Raw genomic sequence first — 24,774 nt, 5'->3', positions numbered from 1 at the left:
CCAAGATGTGCTAGGATTCATTTAAGTTAGCGCAATTTGAAGTAATTTTATTACTCTTCTGAACTGCTGGAGTCTGTTTTTTTTTTCCTTCCTCAGTCAATACTGTCTGTTAATGGGTGTCTCGTTCTATATGTATGTTTCACAGTTGTTTCTTTAAAGCTCTTTCCGATGTCTTCCACACTATTCTAGTATTACATAAATTTTGTGTTGAATCATAGAAATTGAGATGACTTGTTCGACCAGCTGAGCCTGAAGGTCCCTCATGGGTCAAACTGCCCTCTCTGACCATGGCAGATACTCCCCATGTAAACTGATGGGACTGAAGTGTTGCTTGGTCTAATACTGGTGAATTTGGCTGTGCTCATTTAGGGCATTCACTCTCCTTTTAAACTGGTATGAATCCACAATCACTCTAGAGTTAATGAAATGGGGAGATGCTCTGTGTTACTTTATATTCAGGACTTGAAATGTTGTGGCCTGTGTCATGGATGAATGCAGATTAATTCATCGGAATGACTTCCTTTAAAATCCACAGATCTTAGCTGCAACAGTAGTTGGATGGGTGCTGAAGTGTGATATGAAGCGAGCTCAAGGCGATTACAGTCAGTGGACAAAACCAGCTTTGTCATGGGGATAATTAATCCAGCCCAATATCTGTTATTGTCATCTATCTCTGTAGTGTAACTCAGGTGTTGGAGGTGTTCTGCGTTAGGACAAATGCACCTCCTGACTCTTAGAGTGCTGGTCTGATGATGTTTCATTTAAAGTACAGTAGCTCTGCTGAATCTGGGTAGAAAATTTGATGACTATAAAACCCTGTCAAAGAAATGCAAATAATGGCCTACTTGAATGTGAATAGTGATGATCTACCTTCTGCCTTTGTGACTGAAGTAATCCCTGTAGAGTCTTTGGTTTGTCAGTGCTTCCAATTGCAGGTGGTGTTTCCCCTCTGTTACACAGGGTGGTGAGGATACTGCTGATACTCTGCTGCCGATATAATTGCATATGTGCTTGTGTGTTTCATGCTACCATGGATCTTTATTTTGTGTGCTTTGACCTCTGTAGGGAAAGTGCTGGTATTCCTGGACAGTCACTGTGAGGTGAACGAGATGTGGTTACAACCTCTGCTGACTCCCATCAGAGAAGATCGCAGGACTGTGGTGTGCCCTGTGATTGACATAATCAGTGCTGACACGCTTACCTACAGCTCTTCCCCGGTTGTGCGTGGAGGGTTTAACTGGGGCCTGCACTTTAAGTGGGATCTTGTTCCTTTGTCAGAACTGGAAGGACCCGAGGGAGCCACCGCTCCAATAAAGTAAGGTTCCTCCTATGTGGTGTGAAGCTCTGTGTAACGTATGGATGATCAGAAACACTTCTTAAGCATTATGGAGTGTTATCTGGGTGTGCAGTTTTAGAAGCAGATGCCTAACCTGTCAGATACCGACTTGTTTATTTTACTTAGAAATAGTTTTGGTTACTATTACCTATTTCAGTTTAATTTCTTGCATTTAATCATGAATTAGATATATCTGTCTTACTAGGTCAAGAAAGCACACTTTTAGAGAACACTTGTACAACAGCAGCTTTTGCCAAAGACAAAAGTCTTAAACAGCTTATGCTATTCTGTATTAAATCTGTCCAATAATTTTACTTTTGAGCTATACATTGATGTTTGTTTCCGGTCTGTCAATGTGTTTGGCTTAATGATGATATTGATAACCGCCTTTGTGCAAGTAATAGCCTGAATAGCTCACTAATACAGGCTCTGTAATTTCTGTGATGAAATGCTAAAGAATTGTTAGATTGGGAAAATATGTTTTTGTGGTAATAGAAAGTTGGTTTCCTAGCTGATGGCAGAGAACATAAGAGCATATGGTAATTTTCTATGTCAGCGTCATTTTTTTTGCTTTAGATTTCACTTACGTTTTCCTCAAACAAGCAATTATTTTGTCATAAAGCATCCTGAATGAACACACGTGGTTGTGAAAACCATCTTTAAAAGATGACTTGTCTCTTTGCACAATGTGGCAAGTGCCTAAAACTGTCTGTTGGAAGTCTGTCCGTATTGTTTTTGTGGTCTTTTGAGGGTTGTTCTGAAACAAAAGTCTTGGTAAAGCTTAACGCTAGGACTTGAAAGTTACCTTCCTTAATCAAAAGATTAACCCAATGATGGCTGTCTTGCCTGTACAGAACTGGCAATATCTGGTTCCTGCTGGAAACGTAACTGTTATAAAATGATGTCAGTAGACACCTTTTTTTAGTAGCAGGCACATGCGGTTCAGACACGAGAATAGAAGCTGTCCCAGCCTGAAGCCCTTCATGAGAAGGACCAGTGCCGGTAGAGCAATAGCAAGAAGCTGATTGTGCTTTTTCTAGTCGCAGGTATCCATCTCGGTACAGAATTCAGGTTTGTAAGGTGGAAGAACTTTACCTTTTTCACAAACGGACTCCTTGCAGATCGTGTGGTACTTTTGTAAGATTTGCGAAGTGAATCAGGAATTGGGTGGTCTCATCTCTCTTTCATTCTCTTTTCTTGGACTGTAAATGAAGAGCATTTCGGGCTGATGCAGGCAGCTCCAGGACAAGGTTCTCTGCTGTTACCTGACAGCTCTGCAGTTAGTCTACCCATCACAAGATTTGGTCTGAGAAGCCAGGAAACTTCTTAAGTTACTTAACAGTTTGACTGGCTTGTTTGGGAAGTGCCACAGTGGCAGTTTCTGAAGCCAGAAGGGAAAGGACAGACTGGGAAAACATGAATGGGGAACCAGCACAGAAATTATTAAAACCCTTATTCTGTTAAGAACTGTTCTAACAGTTAATCTGGGGAATGCCTGAAGGTTAGTTCTTGCTGTGTTCAACACTGTTGTTGCATTCCTTCAACTCACTTTTAGGAAGAACTCCCATGGAAAAGGCAGAGAACTTCACAGTTAAGGGGAGTCTAATCATCTAAAATGATTACATTTTTGAGTGTGAAAAAGACTTTTCCTAGCTGGAGGTCTCTGCCTGCTTTGAAAAAGAAGCTAGATTGCTATTTAACCTTTGAAAATGGCTTTCCATCAGACGGAAAGTCTTACATTTTACATTTTAGAGACCTTCATAATAGATATTTTGGTGTCAGGGATGGAAAATTGAGAGCAACCTTTCAACCCAGGTTTTGAAGTGACAGAAACTAGTAGAAAATTGTGTGAGACCAAGCAAGGAAATCCAGACTTAGGCTTGGCTTTATCACAGGTTTTTATTAATAAGGATGGGAGAAATCTTGTTCCCAGCCCATCATATGTTCCAACCATCATATCATATTTATGTAGTGTTTTTACTCTTTTTTTTTATACTCTTCTAGGGCATCCACATATTGCAACTTTGTGATACAGTAGCAATTCAATCTAAAGACTGTACAGTGGGGATCATACACTGTTGTTTTTACAGAATAGAGCACTATTCTAGTAACACACAGGCAAGGTGAAAAACTGGGAAATGCCAAAGAGAACACCTATGCAAATATACAAACTGTAAATAACTTACCAATACATTGATCATTGCATCAATGATGAAACAACACTGCTCCTGGTATTTAAAGTCTATCTAGGAGACAGAGTACCAGTTCTTTTAGCAGCCTCCTTGCTTGTATAATTTAAATTTGGACCTTGTTTCTTGATTTAATTTAATATGGGAAAGTAATGTGTTACTCTGGATTCTACTCTTTCTGCAGTTCAGTCAAGCCTGGTCTGTATAATTTGCCCCTGTTAGAGGGGGAAGAACACATTATTGTGTGCAAGTGTACATGTTTGTAACTGTAAGGGAAAAAGCTTCTGGTAAAGACAGATCTAATTAAAGGCAGCTCATAAGTTTCAATGTAGAAAACTTGATGGACTCAAACTTGCACAAGGTTTTGCTTTTTTACTTTTTTTTTTTAAGTGGTGACAGCCACTTTGTTCCTTTTTCCTTGTCCTATCCCTTTTCCTCAAGCTTAGTATACAAAGAAATATGGTTAATAGGTATTGGAATAATGAAAGATCACAAATACCACTTGCAGATCTGCTTTTGAAAATGTTTTGAGAGTAGAAGTGTGATCTGATGATTTCTAGTGTCTGCAGGATTTAAATTGTATTATGTAGGTCTAAATTTAAGCTTTGGGACTAGCAGATTCAGCTAAAATTACTGTTGGTTTTTTGTTTTGTTTTTTTTTTTGCTGTGAAAGAAAATGAACTTCTTTCAATGTTCCTTTTTAGGTCACCTACTATGGCTGGAGGCCTGTTTGCCATGGATCGTGAGTACTTCAATGAACTTGGACAGTATGATAGTGGCATGGACATCTGGGGAGGAGAAAATCTGGAAATATCTTTTCGGGTAATCTAGCTTTCATGTGAATTTGGACTATGAACCTCGGTGTCTTGCTGCTTCTCTTCCCTATGTACAGTTTCTTTAGCACTGTAATAGCTATTTGCACACAGAAATTGACACTTTTATTCCCAGGAAGGATGACTTCAGTGCACAGTAACTGCCCTTAAAATAATCTTCAAGTTAAGTTTTAATGGGAAGATTAAAGAGAATTTTGAGCTCTGCAGTTAAATGTTTGCGATTTTTTTTCTTTGTTTGGTGGAACATTTCATAATACCTATAGAGAAGTATAAGAAACAAATAATCATGCAAACTTCTGAAATGAATTTATAAGCAATGTCTGATGAATTTCACAAGTCAGTTAAAAAGATGTGTAGCTCACAGCAACATTGATAATAAATAAGCTTATTTTATTTCCTTAGAAATGTGTGGGGCTTTTCAGACACTTCAGCCTCCTTTGTGAGGGCCTGGGAACGTAAATTTTTTTTGTAACTAAATTGAGTCATGCAGAGGAGTCAGCTTGGTTGGAAAAATAATGACAAAGTTGTAATCAGGGGATTCAAAACTGATATTTTGTTGGGCTTCCTGTATTTTATCTCATCTTCCCTGTTACTCTGCTGAAAGAAAACCAACTTTTTGTGCTCAATGTCATGTTTACCTCTTCACTTTTGTAAAGTGGATTCATCAACAGGTTTGACAAGAGTCTGCCTGAAAATGATACGCTATCATGACAAATATGAGAAGGGGATTAAAAAGTGAAGTTAACATAAAAAACCCCAAACTAAACACACAAGCCCCAAAACCTTAGAGAAATCTGTCAAATTGGGTCTTCAGAGCAATCAAGATTAGAGTTCAAAAATAAGAACTGGCATCTCATAAATTTGAGTGACTTTAAAGGGGTGTGTACTGAATAAATAAAATCTTTCAAGTCTTCATACAATTATTAGATACCTGAGTAGAAGTGTATGGAGTGTGAGGAAATTATTGTTACTGTGTAATACACAATTTCAATAAAAAGGGCTTTGAAAAATTGGAGGATATTCAGGGAGCTTTATAATGTCTGGAAGCTCCATCTCCCTGGGTGAGAGTTGGAAAGAAGTTTGGCCTTTATCTTATCCAGGAGGAGTTTTGAATTGATTTTATTATAAACTGCTAATGTGAGATGATCTTCTGAGATCGGAGGACCCCTTAGTCCAACAAAGTACCAATGATGACAATTTGTTGGAAGCTGAAGTTTAAAAAGAAATTTAAAGAAATCAATGGAAGTAGAGTGTGAAGGAAATCTAGATTTGGGGTGCACTGGAGCTGGATTAAGGCACCTAAATGTAGCATCTGAATGTGAACAGTTTTCTGAGTTCCCATATACTTAACAGAAACAAACAGCTGTGTAAAATAGGTGCTTATACTTGAAAAGATCTCCAGGCTCCCTTAGTGATATTGACTGATCTTCATTAGGTATTGTGGAAGTGTGGACATGTAATTCTCATGTAGGTAAATAGATTTAGATATCTTAATTTGCAAGTTCAGTGTTCTCTAGTAGGTCATTAGAACATAAAATTTTAGAAAATTTACTATTTCTTATATGAAAGCCATGTCGTTTTATGTGGAAAGTGTGATGATATGACAAAAATAGTCTTTTCTAACCTGAAGATCTAATACTTTGATTTGTCAGAAAGCATGACATGTAGGACAACATTGCTGACACCTAATCCTGTCGTAATGCATAAACCTACCTAAGTATCCCTTGAAGAAGGGGAGGAGGTAGTGAGCCTTGTCAGTATGTGTACAATGAGGTGTGTTCTGCTTTTGTATGGACAGATCTGGATGTGTGGTGGTAGACTTCTGATCATTCCCTGCTCCAGGGTGGGACATATTTTCCGTAAAAGGCGTCCCTATGGCTCACCAGGAGGACAGGACACTATGGCTCATAACTCACTGAGGCTGGCACATGTGTGGATGGATGACTATAAGGTAAGAGACAATTTTAGGTCATGAAATAAGGTTATTAACTGGCTTGTTTGTCAAAGGACTGGATCATGGTGGGGTCTGTTAGCAGCTCTAATGGGGTCTTCCTTCTGTAGTCTGATTTCCTAATGTTAATTTTGATTTGAATTCCTAAATTCTGTAGGACTGTCATTTGGCTTTTGGGTGCTCAAGGCTCCTCCCTGTTACTTCTGCTACCTGCAGGAGATGCAGTTTTATGCCTTTTTAATGAAGTAAAAGATGGTGAAAGAGTTCTTGTAAGCTCTGCATTGCTTGGTGTCCAAATCAGTATTTCATGGCAGCCATATACTGCTATATGCCTTCAGGTAGTTTCCATGTTGGCGAGACAGGGATTTTTCTTGGATGGTTGTTTGTTTTCTGTTTTAATTAGCAGCCTGATTCTTAGTCTTGCCCTGGAATATGAATCAAGATTACCTTCTGGATTCAAGGGCAAGCATATTCCTTCCTTGTCTTCAGATCTTGGTACTGATGCGTTTGAATGTAGATTGGGTTTTTGTGAAGCCCTGACCTCTATGATACTTGAGGACATTTTTGCCTTGTGAGACCATAGGATTTGCTGTGTGGCCAGCTCCTGTGGTCCCTACAATTTCTATACAAGACATAATTTATTAACTTTATATTCTTTAGAGGTTTATGTTTCAAACACTATGCTTTATCTTGATGTTCAGTCAGTCTGAGGAACCTATTAAGGGTCATTAATTTTTATCTCCATTCTCCATCTCAGTAATGCATTGGTGGATTTGATCTATCACTTTCCCTTTTATTGGTGTCTGGGCACAGTTGTTTTATGATTAATGATGGCTTTCTCTGAAGCTTGGAATTGATTCTTTGTTATAATTTCCAGCTAATACTACTTTGTCCAACAAGGACTTAAACTGCTGATTCTAGCAGTCTTTTATCACAGATTTGTCCTGAATGTTTCCAGCTGTTTCTAATCTAATTCTCTGATAGTTGCCAGAGACTGTCATTATGACAGATTTATGTATGGAAGGCAAGCCTGGAAATATTTTTGTTTTTATAAGTGTAATGCAAATATTTAGGGCCTGTATAATTTACTGAAGTGATTGTATGATGAATAGTACAAAGATAAGACTTAAAGGACCTGTTTTGCAGCAAAGAGCAAATATCAGTATTTAATAAATAAAATTGTAGGCAAACAGCAAAATTTTCATCACTGTCAAAAGCAAAATGTAAAAGAAGTAAGTTCATGTATACAACAGAAATAAATAATGCAGAAAAGGTAGGATACTAACATTTGAATTTTATCCAGGAAAGAGGCAATTGGAATAGCAGAACAACTTTTTTGAAGCGGACCAATTTCTGATAGTCATGTCCAGTCTATCTCTGAACTTCCTCAGAGTTGTCCAACAGTCCAATGTACTTAATGCTTCCCCTTCCTCTGCTATTAATATACCAGTGATACATCAAGTGCATCCAAATACTCAAAGAGCTTGATAAGGACAGATACGTAATTTATCTTGAAATGGCATTGTCTGTCATCTGAATATCAGAGATAGCAGTAGGTAATTGAAAACTGTTAGAACCACATTACAGTAAGTGAATTCCAGATGTCTGCTAGAGATTAATCCAACAAAATACCATAGCTCAGTGCCCTGAAAACTGATTTCTAAGTAATATCTAGTAAACGAGTTAATGTGCAAATACAATGCTTCTTCTATGAGCTCTGTAAATCTAGCTGGAATTAAAGACTCTACAAGGGGATTTTTCTTCTAGTTTTGGTAATGGTATTCATGCCACATTGTACATTCATGAATTCCTGTTTGTCCTCATTGTCTCTGCATTAGAGTTGAACAGCACATAAGATTGAGCTGGAATCTTAATCTCTCCTTGCCTAACCAGGTACAATTCTGAGTATAATCATAAATTAGAACATGAAAAAATAACATCATGGGAGCATTTCTGGAGATGGTGCAGATGAAGGGGAAAAACTGGGCTTGACAGCCCAGGTGACAGTTCTGATTCTTCATGTGAATAAATGCATGGTCCCACTGAACTTCACAAGATAGTCCCATTTTATAGGTTTATTCTGATAAGGAATTTTTTTGCCCTGGTAACTTGTAAAGTTGGAAGGTGGAAACTGTGGAAGACAAAAATACACTTGAACCCCACAACAGTGAAAACAATCAATTACAATCAAACTAATTTAAAGAAAGCTTTGCCAGGTGAGGAGAATGATGATGATATACACATTTGTTTCTGACTTAATGAGTCTAGGATGCCTTTACTGCCAATGGAGTGTAGGGCTGATTTGTTTTCTCCTCAAGTTGGCATCTAAAAAAGGTCAGCAGATTCATGCCTGAGAAGGGTCTTCATCAAAAAAAGCAGTCTAGAAAGATTAGCTCAGAGTTAGGCAAGATAAATCTCACCTCCTGTGGCAATCTAAACACTGGAATTTCCTAATGTCAGTTTCAAACTTAATGGTTGAAAGGACTAGCAAAATGAAATGAAACTTTGGGAGTTCTGCAAACAGGAAGAAGTTGGAAATCAATAATTTGAAATTCTTCTCCCCTTGTACCCAACCTGTTTCTCTTAAATACAGGAGCAATATTTTGCTTTGAGACCCGAGCTAAGGATGAGAAACTATGGAAATATTACCGACCGTGTAGAACTGAGAAAAAGATTGAACTGCAAGTCATTTAAGTGGTATTTAGATAATATCTATCCTGAGATGCAAATATCTGGGCCCAATGCCAAAGCTCCGCAGCCAGTTTTTATTAATAGGGCACAGAAACGACCGAAAATAATCCAGCGTGGAAGGGTAAGATAAACTTTCTTAAAAATACAGAATTCTTTTTTTTTTTTTAATTATTTTGAGATTCTTTCTGAAAGATTTACTTAAATACAATAAAAATGGTCTGTTTCCATAGAGCTTTAGTTTTGCAACAAGCTGTCTTGAAAATAACAGAATTTCTGTCTTTGGACAAAAGCAAATCAGTTTCACTGTGATCTGTATTTCAGGTCATCTTCAGACTAGATACTATTCAGTGAGGTTTCTTTCCTCAAAGCTCTGAGTTATGAAGTTTTGATGTCTTTAGAATGCACTTTCATGGCTGTTGGTTCTGAAGATGGATTTGGATAGAGAGAAATTTGGCCTCAAATATTCATGCTCTGTTGGTTTATGATAAGAGTACAAAGTAATTAGTTTCCAAACTCACTGCTTTTACTGGATAATTTTCTGCAAAGATGAACATTTGCATCTGAGAGTAATGATGGCTTTTCTAGTCCTGAAAAGGCTGTTAGATAATGAACAAAAAATGAGTTTTCCTCCTTTTTTTTCTTCAAAGTAGAAGAGATAAATTTTTACATGTATTCATGAAGAAAATCATGATTAAATTCATGCCTTAGCTCTGAAGCTTATGTTTATGGGTTTGTATGCAGGCAAAGCCAGCACACAGTTGCATCTGTTTTCTCCAGTGCCAGATTGGTCTGATGTGTGCTTTTTATGCTTCCCCAAAATAATGGATAACTTCAAACCCAAGACAACATTCTCAAGGTCTTCTCTGTGAAAGAGAATAAACTATTTCATGTGCACATAGATTATGGTTAGCAGATTCCTTTCTAGCTCAATAATTGGAAGCATTAAATAGTGATGCAGCCCTCTCCACAAAGGAACACTGGCTGCAGTAGCTGTTGACAGTTGCTGGTCCTGCAAGTAAGTTCAGCCTGGAGGACCTGAGTTCATGCAGAACCTATTGACATCATTAGATTTTTGCTTGGAAGCAGCTATCTGGGAATCCATGATTTGTGCAGTATTTTTATAATAGTATCCCAGCCAAGCTGTAAAGTTATTTATTAGGGCAAACGTGTAGTTTCCCTGAATAAAACTGATACAATGGGCTGATTCCCCTAGTTGTTAAATGCTGTTATTTCCCCAGTCAGACCTTGTTTGTTTTCTTTCCCCCCCATTTAAATTTAATAGCTTTCTACTTTCGTTCAGACAGAAGTTTAACTAAGGAATTGCTGATGTGAGGGAGGCTACTTGAGGGATCTGAATCCCCCAACAACACTTAAGGGGCAATAATTTCCCGTGCCTTAATTTGGAGAAAAACTTTGTGCACCCTTTAAGAAGGGGGAGGCAAGACACTGAAAAATGCAGCTCCTCGGCTTCATTCTCCGGGGTTCAAGAATTATACCCAGCATTGTGTGAGAGAGTCAGCTTTGGCTCTGATGATACTATAAACTATTTCCAGATGCCTACAAGGAACAGAACGATCAGCCAATGTCACCACTGTGTGCCAGACTCTTTAGGATTCGGGATGAATCACTCCAAATCCCATCTTATTCTCAAAAACTAATTGGGCCAGAGATAAGTGCTGGTTTGACAGCTGGGAAGAACTGTAATGATCACAAATTGTGACAGTTCTTAACGGTGTTATCAAATGCTGATCATCATGGCCAATAAAAACAAGGACAAAAATCATATAAAACTCATGTAGCTGTATGGTTTGAAAGCCTTCTGTTGAGTGAAGAATGATGAAAATGAGATCTCTCCTAGAAGTCTCTGGGGTGTGAGGAAATATTACTTAGAAGGTTATGTGTAATTTGTTTCAGATGTGTGTAGGGAACAGGAGAAACATGGTGCACTTGAGGAGGCTGTTGATGTGCCTTGGGACAGCTATTTCCAGAAATGGTGTTTAGTGAAGAATATTATTTGGTATTTGCACTCTCTAACTTTTGCTATCTTGTGATGGAGCAGTTTGTTCTTTTTATTGCTGGAAGTGTCTTTTGGTTTCTTAAAAATCTGTTGAATCAATACAAATGCCCAGACAGCTATGTAAGTCTTCATAATAAAATGCAGCTAGCTAATTAATCAGCCTGTCCTTGAGTTCAGGACAGCAAATTCTTTTTTCCTCTACATTCAGCTCCAGATTGGAAATAATTACTTTTAATGTGGATGCCAGATCTGGGGCCCTGCCATCTCCCACGCATGCACACACCCAGTGACTGTCAAATGCACTCCCATGCACTTGGTAGAGAGCGGGGCCCTTTTCTGTGAGGAAGGAAATGGCAGAGTTGTGGACATTGCTAGAATAATTGCCTTTCTCCTTTGTACCCTTGGCTGTGTGCAGTGCAGTTCTTGATGTGCAGGCAGTGATTGCTGCCTGAATAACCTGATCCCTACTGCATCACGGGAAGAAAAATAATCAGGCTGAAAAGAAGTCTTCTGCTGGCCACCAGTTAGATCAGGGCATGTGTGTAATTTAAAGCCAGAATAGAGGTGTTTTGTCTTGCTGAGTAACTCTGTGGGGATACATCAAGATCTTAATGATTCTTGACTGTTGGAATAGGACAACCTAATCTTCAGACTCTGCAGAAGACCTCTTGGGTGACTTCCAGGGTAGGCATCATTGCCCAAACCAGGAGAGAGATTGCTAACTTGCTGAGGACCTCCTTGTTTGCTCTGATGGTAGATGCTTCCAGTTTTGCATCACAGGACAGTCTCCTGACCTGAATCTAGTTCTCTGATACAACATTATTCCAAATCAGACTAGGTAGTGCATTTGAACTGGAATGAGCATTTGGGTGTTTTGTAACATTTTTCTCTTCTTCCCTGATCTGTCATTAAAATAACATAGCTGATAACTATGGCTTTTCAGTTACCTAAATGCTCTTGAAATTCAAATTGCAAACAACATTAAGTCTCTAAAGTTGCTGGTATTTAAGTAATTCCTTCTCCTTTCTCAAAGAGGCTGTCCTGCTTTTTGAAGAGAGGCTGTAGGAGGAGACATACGTTCAAGCTAAACTGTAGCAAAATGTGGTTTATACAGTATAGTTGATATTCCTGAGCTAGTGAGTATCTGGGACCTGAGACTTCCATGGAGAGTGAAAGAGGGGAAAGCAACTTGACAGTCGAGTATGGCCAGCATGTGCTGAGCCAGGTTGTGCGTACTGCACTTGTACCATAAAGAAGGAAATCTTGATGTAATTAGGAAGCAAAATGGAACCATTTAATGCTGTCTTTTCTCCAAATTCTCTGAAAAACAAAATGGTATTTTAAAAGGGAAGAAGGGGTTGGGTTTTTTTGTGAGCACACTGAGTTCTAGGGCTTCTAAAGCATTACTGTATGTTCCCTTTGGTATGTAATGTTTGTTGTTTATTCTGTCCATCAAACTGTTTTCCTTTCCTAGTTGTATCACCTTCAAACCAACAAATGCCTGGTTGCCCAGGGCCACCCAAGTCAGAAAGGAGGCCTGGTAGTGGTTCGGGAATGTGACTACAACGATCAAAACCAGGTATGATATTCCTAAGTATATTGACTAGTGATTCACATTCACATCTTATTGCTAATATGTTTTCCTGCTGGCAAAATGTCCTAGTTTAACATCTCACCAGCAAGCAGACTGATTTCAGAGTATCGTTCAAACTGCAAGGCTGGCTGAGGAGATCGTGGAGCTTACTGCTCTGTACCTTACTAATGCTGAGTATTGGATATTATATTCCCCTATCTTTATGGCAAGAATCTTTGTATGTGGCTGAAGACTATCCTTAAGTGGCTCCCGGTGGGCTCATAATCCACTGATTAACACTTCAGAATTTGTAGAAGCTCTTTCAGTCAATTCCTCGTACTTGGATTTAAGGCAGCCTTTTCCTGGCCTGCTGTTCTTTGTATCCTGTACAACTAGTCCTCTGCTGCTGGAGAGGTTGTAGTTTGGGGTGAATGAATGATTTGTTATTATTGCTAAATAGAAGGAATTCTAAGGAATTTAGGAATTTCTGTGGCTACAGGTGATTTGCTGATCTGGGAATTAATTGGGGATGGATGTGAAAATCTAATGAGAGTTTTTATAATACTACATGAAACCTTTGCTATTTCACTTCTTCTGTTCTTTCAGGCAACAGAAATTCGGGACATGGATAAACAATCTTCAGGGTAGAGAGATCTTCACCTAATGTCATAAAGACTTTTACCTAGCTAAGAACTACATTGAGAACATTATGATTTAGGAGCCCATGGGACACAAGTCTAAAAACTAGATTGCATCTGAAAAGTAATCAAAGATGTAAAATAAATGGAGCATGGGAGGTAATGCAGCGTAGCTTTACCAAAGGTAGTTTATGCTAGACGAAATTGATAATTTATGAAATGGGCAGTAGTTTTCAGGATATGGAAACTGCAGCAGTAGAAGCAGGATGATTTGTGATAGTCACACAACAAAAAGTTGTGTGCTTTGTCAACTAATGGGACTTTTTGCCTCTGGAGTACTGAGTAAACATCACTGTGACCAAATTGTAGGTCCCTGTGTTAAAGGTGGATCAATTTAAGCTGGAATGGGAATCAAGGTTTTCCTATGTGATCTCTACCATTGGCTGTAAGAAAGTCAGCAAGTTTTGTAAAGACTGTGTAAATGTAACAGTAGCTGATTGGCACCAGTGATTGTACATTTACAGTGCCAAAGGTGCTACGCTGCTTTCTGAGCCTTTCAGTCTGAATGAGAAAGCAAAAATGACTGCCTGTGGATGATGTCCGCAGTAAGAACAGATGGGTCCTCACAGTTACTGTTTCCCTTCTCCTTCCTGCAGTATTTTTAATAGTGAACTGCCACATGGCTGGAGGAGGAAGTCTGTTGTTTTTCCTTATCAAAACCTTTTTCTGATTTTTGTCCTGGAGAGAGAAACTTCAGTTAGCCTTTGGGTGCTGAGAAAGACAAATTTAGTGCTCTGATTGTTGATCTTTGGCTTCTTTTCTCATAAATCTAGTTTACTCTAGTAGTATATTAAGGAATTAGTTCTCATAAAAAAAGTGGCTGTGCTATCTTCTTTCAGTGATTTTGTTCTTCAACCAAGTACGTTAACCAATGCTATGGTTTTCTGCCATTAGACTTATTTCATTCTAATAAATCCCAAGGGTGCATTCAGCCAGCTTTCTTTCATATCCTCTTGAACAATCTAGCTATAGATACATGAGAACAATTTAGAGAAAGATGACATTTAACAATTTCTGCTTCTAAAAATAGCAAGAAACTTCCTGAGTATTGGAAGCTTTTGACTGTTGTTTCTGGTAACACTCAACCCACTGGCATTTTCAGCTGATTTTTGCTCTAGAACCATCTGTTTTATGCCTTTGGCCTAATAAGAAAGCCTGTGTTGGGTCTGGTGAAAGGCAGGTACCCAGCTATCCTGTCCCGTGGATGCCCACTGGCAGCAAGTTAAGGGTGTGTTGCTTAATATATACAGTGCAGATGGTTACTCTGGAAGATAACAATCTGCACATCTAGAAAATAGTTTAAAAATTTGTCTCTCTCACAAATGTTATAATGAAAACTAGGACGTTTCATTAACTGGAACAGAAATACTCATTCTGGGATAATACTGGGAATTGAACATAAATTTAGGAATAAGTGATGAAAATTTTGTAGTTAGAAATAGAACAAGTAGAAGAGGTGACTATAGAACGAAGGTCAGTGAAGAGAGGTCTGAAGTAACAGAAGAAGCAGAAGACCTGATTGTGAATTTTGAAAACAGAAGACTAATATGGATTGAGAAATTTTGTAGTTGAAGAGTAGTCATGTGAAGGAACTGCAAAGATTGCCAAAGTAAACACTCTCCTGAAATTCAGTAGTGTGTCTGACCTCTTTCTGGAAGCAAAACTGGGAATGCACAAGGTAGTGCATACCACAAAATCTTCAGTGTTGAAGGAGGATAGAAAAATACTTAAGTGCATTGAAAGATCATCATGAAAGACTGGAGATGTCTGAAAAGTGGAAGTAAGAAACTGTGGTGTAGATTCTACCTAAAACCATTATGCCAAGGTTAATCAGATAGTGATTAGGGGATAAGGAGGCTGAAGCAGGTTTTGGGCTAGATACTGCTGTAAAGGAGGAGGAGTAGAAGTAGTTACTGACAAACTTGGAAGAGAAGAACCAAAGAACACTAAAAAGGAAGGTTTTGGAGTGAAGCACAATGGCCAACAAGGACTAACTAGTGGGAGTGTTTGTGATCTAAGAGCTAAAAGAATATTGGGTTTATCATGTAGCTGTTGTATGCTTGCCTTCTTCCTGACCTAAATGCTTAAAGCCAAGTTCCTTTTCCAGAAAATCTCCTCTTAAAGTCCACTGAATTATGCAGATTTTTTTTCTACTGTTTGTTTTTAGATATGCTAGGTTGACTCTTAAGGTTTACTTCCTGTGTTGTCATAATCTCTCCTCTGTGTGCTTACTTCATTTCAATAATTTAACTTTTCTCTTACTTAGCAATATATCAAGATTTAAAAATGTAGCTGTTGCCATTCCAGCTGTGGATGGTGCTAAGGTGTCTAAGCATGTGCATCTGTGCTCTGGGCCTTTAAAAGATAACTGATGTGAGCAGGGAATTTCAGAAAAGCTCTGTTAACACTCTTGTAGCACTTTGTAAAGCATGTATTCTTACGTTTATTAACTGTTCAAGAGTCAGAGTCTAGAAGGATGTGCTCACGTGTGCAGTTCTTCTGTAAGATCTTTCTCCTTAAACCTCTGGATCATGGCTGTTAGTTTGCTTTTCTTATACAACACATGTCTAGAGTGAGTGTGAAGATGTGCAAGTTCGGTCTGCTCGCTGCTTTTCCTTGAACTATTCAAGGAACACAATTCTTTGATCCCTTTAACAATTGTCATAAAACATCAGCAACACACTGAACTGTGAAACAGAAAGTATGTATCTGCTTTGGAATGACATTCAGGAGGACGTTGGGTTTTCAGGGTAGCAATAGCTTAAAATAATGATTATAGACCACCAAACTTTGCTGTTCCTGATGATTTTCACAAGTAATTTGGTGCTGTGATGTCATTGTTATCTATAATAATAGGAGCTGAAATATATGCAAATAGCTGTGGTGTTGCAAATTGCTAGGCACATCTCTTCCTTAGTGCTGAGGCCACTTTTTGTGCACTTAAGCTGAATTTGTATTTTAAAAAACTGTCTGATGGAATAATACAGTAGTGCCAACCTAAGCAACAGATTTTAACTGATGAAAGTACTGGAATGCTTTTCCTGTCAGCACGGTTCATGGCAGGGATTTTCTTTCACACAAAGGGCTGTTTCTGTAGTAGTTACTGTCTTGTATTTACTGAAATTTTTCAATGCATTCCTCTAGTGCTAATGCAATTTGCAGACCAAATAAAGAGTGTATATTCACAAAGCTTTGCCAGTTGGCCAGCCATGCCTTTTGCTACACTCCACTGCACTCTGAAAGCCAAAGTGTAGGCTGATGCTTCCTGGTTTATTTGACATCATTTTGAAATATTTATTCCCTAGGAACAGTGAGCTTCTATTTTCTATCTATGACATTCTTTGATTTATTGTTTTTCCTTAGGTGAGGTGATAGGTTTTGTTGTCTATATTGACACTAGACTCAAAATCTTCTACAGTTAACTCCATGTTTCAAAAGGAAATGATTGATAGTATGGGCCATTCTTCTAGATGATGAAGCACCATTTGAGCCCTTTCCTCACTTGCATTTCCTCTGAAGTAGTTCAGCTAGCTGTTATCTGTTTACATTAACTAATATTACTGTAGGAATAATTTCATCTTTCACCAAAAAAAAGTGCAGTAACACAGCCCTGTATCTCTTTATTATGGTAAAAAATAATCCCAGAGGGATATCAGTGTGATACAGTGTATATGGAGGGAGTGAAGAGTGTGCCTCCCTTACCAACAGTGGCAACTGGAAACCAGTCAGGAAATCCAAGTATTAGTAAAATGAGAGAGCAAAAAAGATCCACTCCCTAGTCTTCAGCACTGTCACACTGCTGTCCTTGCAAGGAGTTAAACTGTAGTCATCACTGACAGGCTGTGCATGAGGAGAAGCCCTGTTTCTACTTGCCTATCTGTATGTAAATGAGATTAATGAAGTTGTCTTAGCAATCAATCAAGGAGAAGGCTGGGTGATTTGTTTGTGTTATATTGGGGTGAAGTAAAATCCTAGAGGTACTAGAAGCCCTGGGAAAGCTCAGTCTTAAATCTGAAAATATTCTGAACTACTTTTTCAGGGGACTAAATCCAAAATCCAGTTCTTCCTAAGCTGCACCTGCATAAAAAAAAGGTTGATACTAACAGAGTTCATACTCTGGACCTCTTCTCATTTATATTGCCCACAAGACCTACTCTAGCACGTGCTATACATCTGTCTGTAGGTGACCAGAAGGATAGACATGCCGGCTTTGCTGTAGCGGTGAGAATGCTTACCCCAGATCTGTGGGTCCCATTTCAACTATGGGAGAGTTGCACCAGCTACTGCAGTCTGGGTGACGAAGCATGAGCAGGACCTCTGTGCCCCTGTAGCCAAAGGTGAAGGCATTGACTGGTGTGCGGGAGACTTGGGCAGACATCCGAGCACTACCAAATCTGAAATGCTTTGCTTGAGGAAAGATCTCGAGGTGTTCTGGGGACATCTAAGACCTCAGAAGGGTCAGTCGGCAGCTGAATGGGCCCCTGCACTCCAAGGCTGAGGGGGTCCTTGCACCTTTCCTCTTATCCTGTTGCCTGTGTTGAGAGACAGGTTAAAAACTGCTATAAAGAGGCCAATCCTGCAGCATTCACCAAATTAAATCATTTATTTAACCCCAAACCTGATCAATTTCACTATGAACAGAAGGTCTTCCATAACATCTGCCATTTAGGTTTTATTTAAAACCAGAAACAATTCATTATATTCTAATTGCATCCCAGTGTTTTTGACCCAGTGAAATTGGTCAGTGATTTTCCTTAGATCTGTGGAGGAGATCAGTTGTTAGTGTGTGTCTGTGGGGGACAGCAATTAAAGGTGCTGCTTTCCTATGTGGTGGGAGCTGGACACAATTCCATTTTTAGAAACTGAAATCTGACAGTGATGCTCTCCTAGATGTTAGGAGGTAGATGCAGGATGAAAATACCTTGCACCTTGTCTGTTACTTTTTTTATTATTAAATAAGTTTTAAAAATGGCATTTTCTGTAGAAAATACCTAGGAGGATAAAACAAAGCATCACTTGGAACTGAGGTATAAATCCTAGGCAGGCACCTTATTGATGATAGACTTTTGATAGTGTGCTGGCTGCCGGGAGATTTTTCCTTCCTATACTGGGCTGTTGCTTCTGACAGCCTGTAACAACGAGAGCTAAACATCGTCCTTCCAGTCTTCAGCAGCAAAGTAGTTAATAAATTTTGGAGTATGCAAAGGCTTGCAGTTATGTAACACACACCCCCACCCCCCCACCCCTCCCCATGGGGTGGCTTTGCTTTCCTCATGCTTGAATCTGTTAATAATCTGCAAGTTCATACTGATACTCTAATTTGAATTTGGAACCATAATGTGTCCCCAAATTGGGCCTTTTTTCTTCTTTCCTTTGTTTTCTATACCAAACACAAAATTAGTTTGAAATTAATTTTGGCCATCTTGTCTAAGCCTTTCTCAAAGTATCACACTAGAGTTAACTGCTCTTTTGTGTTCTTTGCCATTACTCAGCTTTTGATTAAAGGTCTGCTCCCTGTGTCACTGCAGTCTTCTCTCTCAGTTCTTACCAGTTTCATCTGTTGTTTGCATTTGGCTCCATCATTCTTCTTCTTTTAATAATAATGCTCTTCTGGCAAGTCCTGCTATTTCTCCCTTCTCTCCTCTTTAATCTTGCCATGCTTTCTTTCTCATGACAGGTTTTAAACAGAAAAAGTACGTTAGAAGGCAGAGAATGCCTGAGGTTAGGGCAAATTTTAATATAATACCTGCACTTCCTCAAAGGAGGCCTTCACTGTATTATAATAGTCACTGTGATAATGAATGAGCTGTATGCCTTTCAATCATGCTGTCCAACTGAGGCAGTGTCCTGAATCACAGCTCCCTCCAGAAGGCTGTTTTTAGTTTCATCAGACAAAAAAAAAAAAACCAACAAAAACCACCACCAGAATTTGTTCTCTTTGCCTGACTTTTCTGCCTGGAATTTGATATTCTATACTCTTAAGTGTGAAACTCATGCAGACTTAGTGGAAAAAAAAAAAAAGAACACCAAAAACCCCACAGAGCAGACATGGTTACTGCAGCACTGAGCTTTTGTGAAATCAAAACATGGCTCGAAGAAGAGTGCACCAGAAGAACTTAGTGTGCCTGTAGGTACAGGTACTTCTGGTACGGTTACGAGGGGCTCGATTCCGTGTCGTTCACAGGGTCAGAAGTCAGGGGGAAGGGGGTTGATGCTGGCAAGTGAGGTGCATAAGCAGCCTGGTGTCAGGTCTGGGAATGGCAGCAGAGCAAGAGACCTGGCCAGCTATGCTGTCTCCTGCTCAGCATCCCGAGAGGTTGGGAGATACTGTCCAGGTGCAGCGTGACAGCAGGGGCCCCATGGCGCATTGAGAATAGCTGTAGTGTGGTGTTTAGCCAGATGGTCTCAGTATCTTCCCTGCACTGCAGTTCCAGTTTTCAGATACTTTCTTCTCCTTTTCCCTACCCATACGTAACCAAGGATGTTTTGAGTTGCGCACACCGAAGTTCCTTCATTTCTTTGCTTTCTTGCGTAGAGTCTCCTGTTCGTTACGAGAGCTCCAGGTCTTCCACCTAACTCGTCTTGGCCCGAGTCTTTGCAGGCCTGAAGGCACTGAAGGAGGGAGGGAGGACCAGCAGCTCCCGCAGTTAGACCAGGCTGATGGTTCAGCTTCAAGGAACCTTCAGCTGTGCCAGACGTGCCTTGCTCCGAAGCAAGGTTTAGGCAGCCCAGTGGGAGCCAGCAGGGTATGGGCATGAACTGCAGCAACTGAGGGTGCCTGGCACTTTTTTATGCCAACAATGAAAATACCTGCTTTTGCTAAAGTAGCATATAGGAGAGGCCAAACTGACAGCTTGAGTGTATCCTTGCTGCTTGTTAGAGGTGATGGTGGTTTTCAGTGTGATCAGAGAAACTCCTCTAATGTCATGTATATTCAGGAACCAAATGCAGCTGAAGCTGCAAATGTGAACCAATGCATTCTTGCTTTATACAGTTGGGCCCCAGAGAGGAGCTGAATTCAGTTCCCACCGCTATGTGAGCTGCTAGGATATTGTATAGGTTCTTGAGGTCCAGATCAAGACGTTTTCGTGTTAGTTCAGCCAATACAAAGTGGGTGTGAAATGGAGAGGGGTGGTCTCCCTGTAAGCACAGCACAGCTAGAAAAAGCACTTTGGCTGGGGAGCAGAGAAGGCCATAAACCTGTCAGTTATGGAGCATGTAGTTTCAGCATGGGAATGGTAAAGCAGCAATTTTTCTCACTCCCTGGAGAGCAGTATGGAAAGTTTTGATAGCACCTGGATGCTGGTGATCATCTGCTTGAGTAAAGATCTCTGAGCACCAGGCCACCAGCTGCAAGGAGTAGGACCCAGGGACCAGTGTGGAGACTAATGTGGGCTACCTGGCACCAGAATTTGCGCAGCTGGTTTTGGTTTCTCATCATTTAGCATCTACAAGCTGACCCCAGAGCACTATGTTAAATAAATTCCTGTGTGTTTATACACAAATGCAGCGGTTTCAGAGAAGACTGGAGATACCTTTTGGCCTTGTGTGCCTGCCAAGCTACTTCCCCACAGCTCTTGGGCCACCTGCTGTCACCCAGCAGCTCCCCATACTGGCTCCGTGCGTGGAGCTGAGGCAATCCACCAGCCCCTCCTTCATGACTGAAGGATCATCTTTGGATAAGGAGATGTACTGCCGGGCTTAATGACTTTGCTCAGAGAGTGACTGGTCACCTGCTTGGAGATCTACTGCTTGCCTGTCACGTTATCTTGTCTAGCTGCCTGGACAGGAGGAACATATCGGGGCTGCTTAATTTTAAAAATGCTAGTTACAGAGCAGAATCACAAGCAGTCCTTTTAGTGCCTCTGCATGGGGTAATGCTGTGGGATGTTGGGAAGGCAATAGAGCACCGCAGCTGCATTTCAGTTGCTGGAAAAAAGGCAGCAAAGAGGTAGTGGGCATTGCAAGGCACGTCTCATGACACCCAGATGCTAAAGCACCTTCTCTGTAGCTGAACAAAAGATGCAGGGCACCTGCCCTGAAACATTGGGATAAATGTCTTTTTATCTTCTCTCTCAGGTCTGGATTTACAATGAAGATCATGAGCTGATTTTAAATAATCTCCTTTGCTTGGATGTTTCGGAAACTCGCTCGTCCGATCCACCTCGTCTCATGAAATGCCATGGGTCCGGCGGCTCACAGCAGTGGACGTTCGGGGTAAGTGGAGTGTCTGGCCTATAGCATGTTGCTTGTAATTAATGTCTCAATAAGTGACAATAGCACTAACAGGACATTAGGGTTAACTTTAATTATGACCAAACCTCAGATGTACCGAGTCAATTGTACTGGACTAGGGCCAGCCCACATTCTAGGCAGACTGTACAAAAGTTACATGGGCTTTGGTGGCTGCATTTCAGCCTGAATAAAACTTTTGCTGAGCTCTGGAACATGCAGGCCCTTTCCTTTGCAACACAGGAAGGTTTCTGCAGCCCTGTTTAGCCTTTTTTCTGCTTGTCACAGCCACCCGCAGCACTTGTAGCTCACGAGCATATGCCAGAGAGAACAAAATCCACCCCGTAGCTCTTTCTTGTTTTGTGTTTGCAGGACTGGGAGATGGGAGCAGTCTATGTGGTGATTTCTGCTTAGTGCTTGAAGATGCACAGGGCAGAGCTGAGGACTGACAGAGCAGTTTTTTGCTGTCATGTCTACCCTATAATTGCATCGCGTTAGTTTAATCACTTAGAGTCTTGAGTGTCTGATTTCACCAAACTGAGCCAGCGCTGCATACACGAATTTTGGCTTCTGTGTATTAACTCAGAGGCTGCTCCCTCACATGCCCTCAGCATAGCAGTGTGTCTGTAGTACAAACATCATCTAACAAAGAGGAGGGCAGTGCCAGAACTGCCTATTGCCCTTCCAGGACAGCTCTGCATAAACTGTCTTGGGTTCATAGCATGCTGCTCGTTGGCAGCACGAGTTCCTAAGTGGAGTCAAATAAGGAAGGCTGTTGCAGTCCAGGATTGTTTGGAGATACAGAGGCAGATACTGTGTGAGCCCAGCGTTGTGCGTGTCTGATGCTTGCACTAGCAGTGCCGCAGGCCACAAATGGTACTGGGAGTTGAGAACTGAAAAATTCTGCTGCTGATAAGAGATTATTCAGGGTTCTTCAGCTTGAGCTAGCGGACAAAGATTTTACGAGACTTGAGAGAATGACCATTGAAATTCAATGCACGTAACTGTTAGGGGATACCTGTGGTGGTGGTGGAGAATCTGGGCTTCGTGTGTGAAATGTGGGCTTTGAGCTGGCCATTTTCACTGAGGGTGTGGGAGGTAGATCTCTAACAGTGTCAGATTGGTGCTCGGTAATGATCAACAACAAAGGAAAGTGAATCAAATGTTAGGATTGATTAGGGAAGGAATAGGAACCAAAACAGAAAAATGTCATTGCACCATTGTAGTTTGCCTGTACTGCACACGCTGGTCGCCTCCTCTCAGAAAGGCTAAATTAGGGCTGGAGAAGGTTCAGAGATGGGTGGCAGGGCAAATCAAAGGCATGGGGCACCTTTCACGTGAAGAATATGTGAGCAGGCTGGGGGTCTCTAGATAAGTGAAGACTTGTGGGAGCAAGGGGAAATAGGTGTGTGAGTCACTGGTACAGAGAAAGTACAACTATGCGCTGTCAGTTACAGTACAAGACTCAGTGGTGTGGTTATTCTGGAGGAGTGCTGTGTATTCTTGCCATGTTCTTCCACTTCACTGGAGATCTGCTTATGTCCATAAGCAGTGACGGAGAGCCCGGTGCGACTGTTCTCACCTATCTGCTCCCTCTATGCAGGAGAGCAGGAGGTTGCTGCCCACGGGAGCTGCTGAGGTTGTGCAGAGAGCCCTTTCCAGATAGAACAGGGGCCCTCAAAGTGCCCAAAGCAGCTGCAACAATCTGTTGGTGGGGGGAGATGACAGGGTTCTCTGGGGGGAAAAAAAGAGCAGAAGGATCTGTTCCCTTCTCACACTTGACTAGGGTCTGGCCTTGCCCTGGTTACTGGGATGTGGGTGCTGCGGGCAGTGGCATTGCTACGGCTTGGCCGGCTGCAGAGCAGGGACCTGGCTGTGCCGCGCTGTAGACTTGTGGTCTCCCTCTTTGCTGAGTGCTGAGGAACGGTTCTGATCATCCCTCCACCTCATTATGAGACTGTGGTATAAACAAAATCCACACTGGATCCCTGTAAGGCTGTGAGAGCCTTCGTTTCAAGGTCTGAACATGGTTATGGGGTGTGCTGTACTCTGGCTTTTAAATGGTGCTGCTGTGGGTCTGGTGTGTCAGGGAGGCTGCTGAAAGGCTTATCTGTCAGGAAGGAGCATCCTCTCCCCTTAAGCATTGGTTTTGGCTTCAGTTTGACGGTGGAGTAGAACAGAATTTTTAATAAATAAATCCCACCTGTCTTTCTCTCTCCTAGAAAAACAACCGCCTCTACCAAGTCTCCGTGGGGCAGTGCATGAAGGTGGTAGATCCGCTTAGCCACAAGGGGTACGTGACCATGGCCATCTGCGATGGGTCCCTTCCTCAGCAGTGGCATTTTGAGAGCTGAGACAGCGAGGATGCGGCTGAGAAGCGTTAAGCCAAGACTCGATTCCCCTTCAGCCATGATTTTAAGTCATTCTGGAGGGCTTTGCGAGGAGCCCCTAGCTGCTACACCCGGCCCAACCATTGCAAGGACCCTTTAGAAATACTCTGCTATGAAGAGCTGTGTCCGTGAGAAGGTCCAGATGGTCACCGGTCTCTGGTCAGATCTAACAGTAATAGCAGCAGCCCCGCTGCAGAGCAACACGTAGAAGTGCAATTTATCAGCGGTTCCTTGGATTATCCTGGATTATTGAACTGTTTTTAAGTAAGAGAAATTATTAGAGCAATGTAATTTAAATTGTGAGATTTTAGCTTTGTGGATCTTTTAAATGACAATGACAGAAAGGAGTCCTCTTCAAGTATTTCATGTGCAGTATCTCATTAATTTACATTAATTTAGTATGGTTTTACTGGCCAAATTATTTTACTTTTTCTGGAAAATACTTTTATTCCCTTTTATCTTCTGAAAATTGTCATTTGTAATATTTAAATTTAGTTCTTTTAATTTACAATTTTAGGACATTTCGTGTAGTTTAAATTCTTAGCAGTCATTCGCCACCTCATATTTAAAACAAAGTAACTATTACAAAGTCTATTTTGATGATTCATGACAGTAGCTGCATTTAAAATAAAGTATCATTTTTTTATTAATTGGTATGGCCTTACTCTTTATAGCTGTTGGACCAGAAAGCACCAACTTAAGAGACTGATGAAAACGAGTGTTCACATAACTTGGGTCTTCCCTTGTTTTCACTCTTTTCTTCACAGCTGGCTCTTTCTCCTTCTCTCAAGTCTTGGAAGGTTTGACAGATAATTTCTGTTTGGGGTTTTTTTCCCCTCCACTTCTCCATTTCCCTTCCCAAGT

General features: G+C 40.7%; 1 protein-coding gene across 4 annotated transcripts in view; it reads left to right on the top strand.

The window, feature by feature from the left end:
- GALNT11 (polypeptide N-acetylgalactosaminyltransferase 11) overlaps positions 1-24,560 on the top strand; it is a 54,137-nt gene extending 29,577 nt beyond the window's left edge. For 3 of the 4 annotated variants that reach the window (XM_049799113.1, XM_049799112.1, XM_049799114.1), the window contains 7 exons: positions 1,066-1,315; positions 4,230-4,347; positions 6,157-6,309; positions 8,903-9,121; positions 12,492-12,596; positions 21,368-21,505; positions 23,743-24,560. In XM_049799113.1, coding sequence (XP_049655070.1) covers positions 1,066-1,315; positions 4,230-4,347; positions 6,157-6,309; positions 8,903-9,121; positions 12,492-12,596; positions 21,368-21,505; positions 23,743-23,874 — 1,115 coding nt within the window. In that variant the 3' untranslated portion in view covers positions 23,875-24,560. The remainder of the gene's footprint in view (positions 1-1,065; positions 1,316-4,229; positions 4,348-6,156; positions 6,310-8,902; positions 9,122-12,491; positions 12,597-21,367; positions 21,506-23,742) is intronic. The other variant, XM_049799115.1, reaches the window with a different exon arrangement.
- The last annotated feature ends 214 nt before the right edge of the window (positions 24,561-24,774 follow it).

The sequence above is a fragment of the Accipiter gentilis genome, chromosome 4 (genome assembly GCF_929443795.1).
Source record: "Accipiter gentilis chromosome 4, bAccGen1.1, whole genome shotgun sequence".
Classification (NCBI taxonomy): Eukaryota; Metazoa; Chordata; class Aves; order Accipitriformes; family Accipitridae; genus Astur; species Astur gentilis.
Note: the sequence above shows the minus strand (reverse complement) of the source record. Positions and strands in the feature narration are given on the sequence as shown.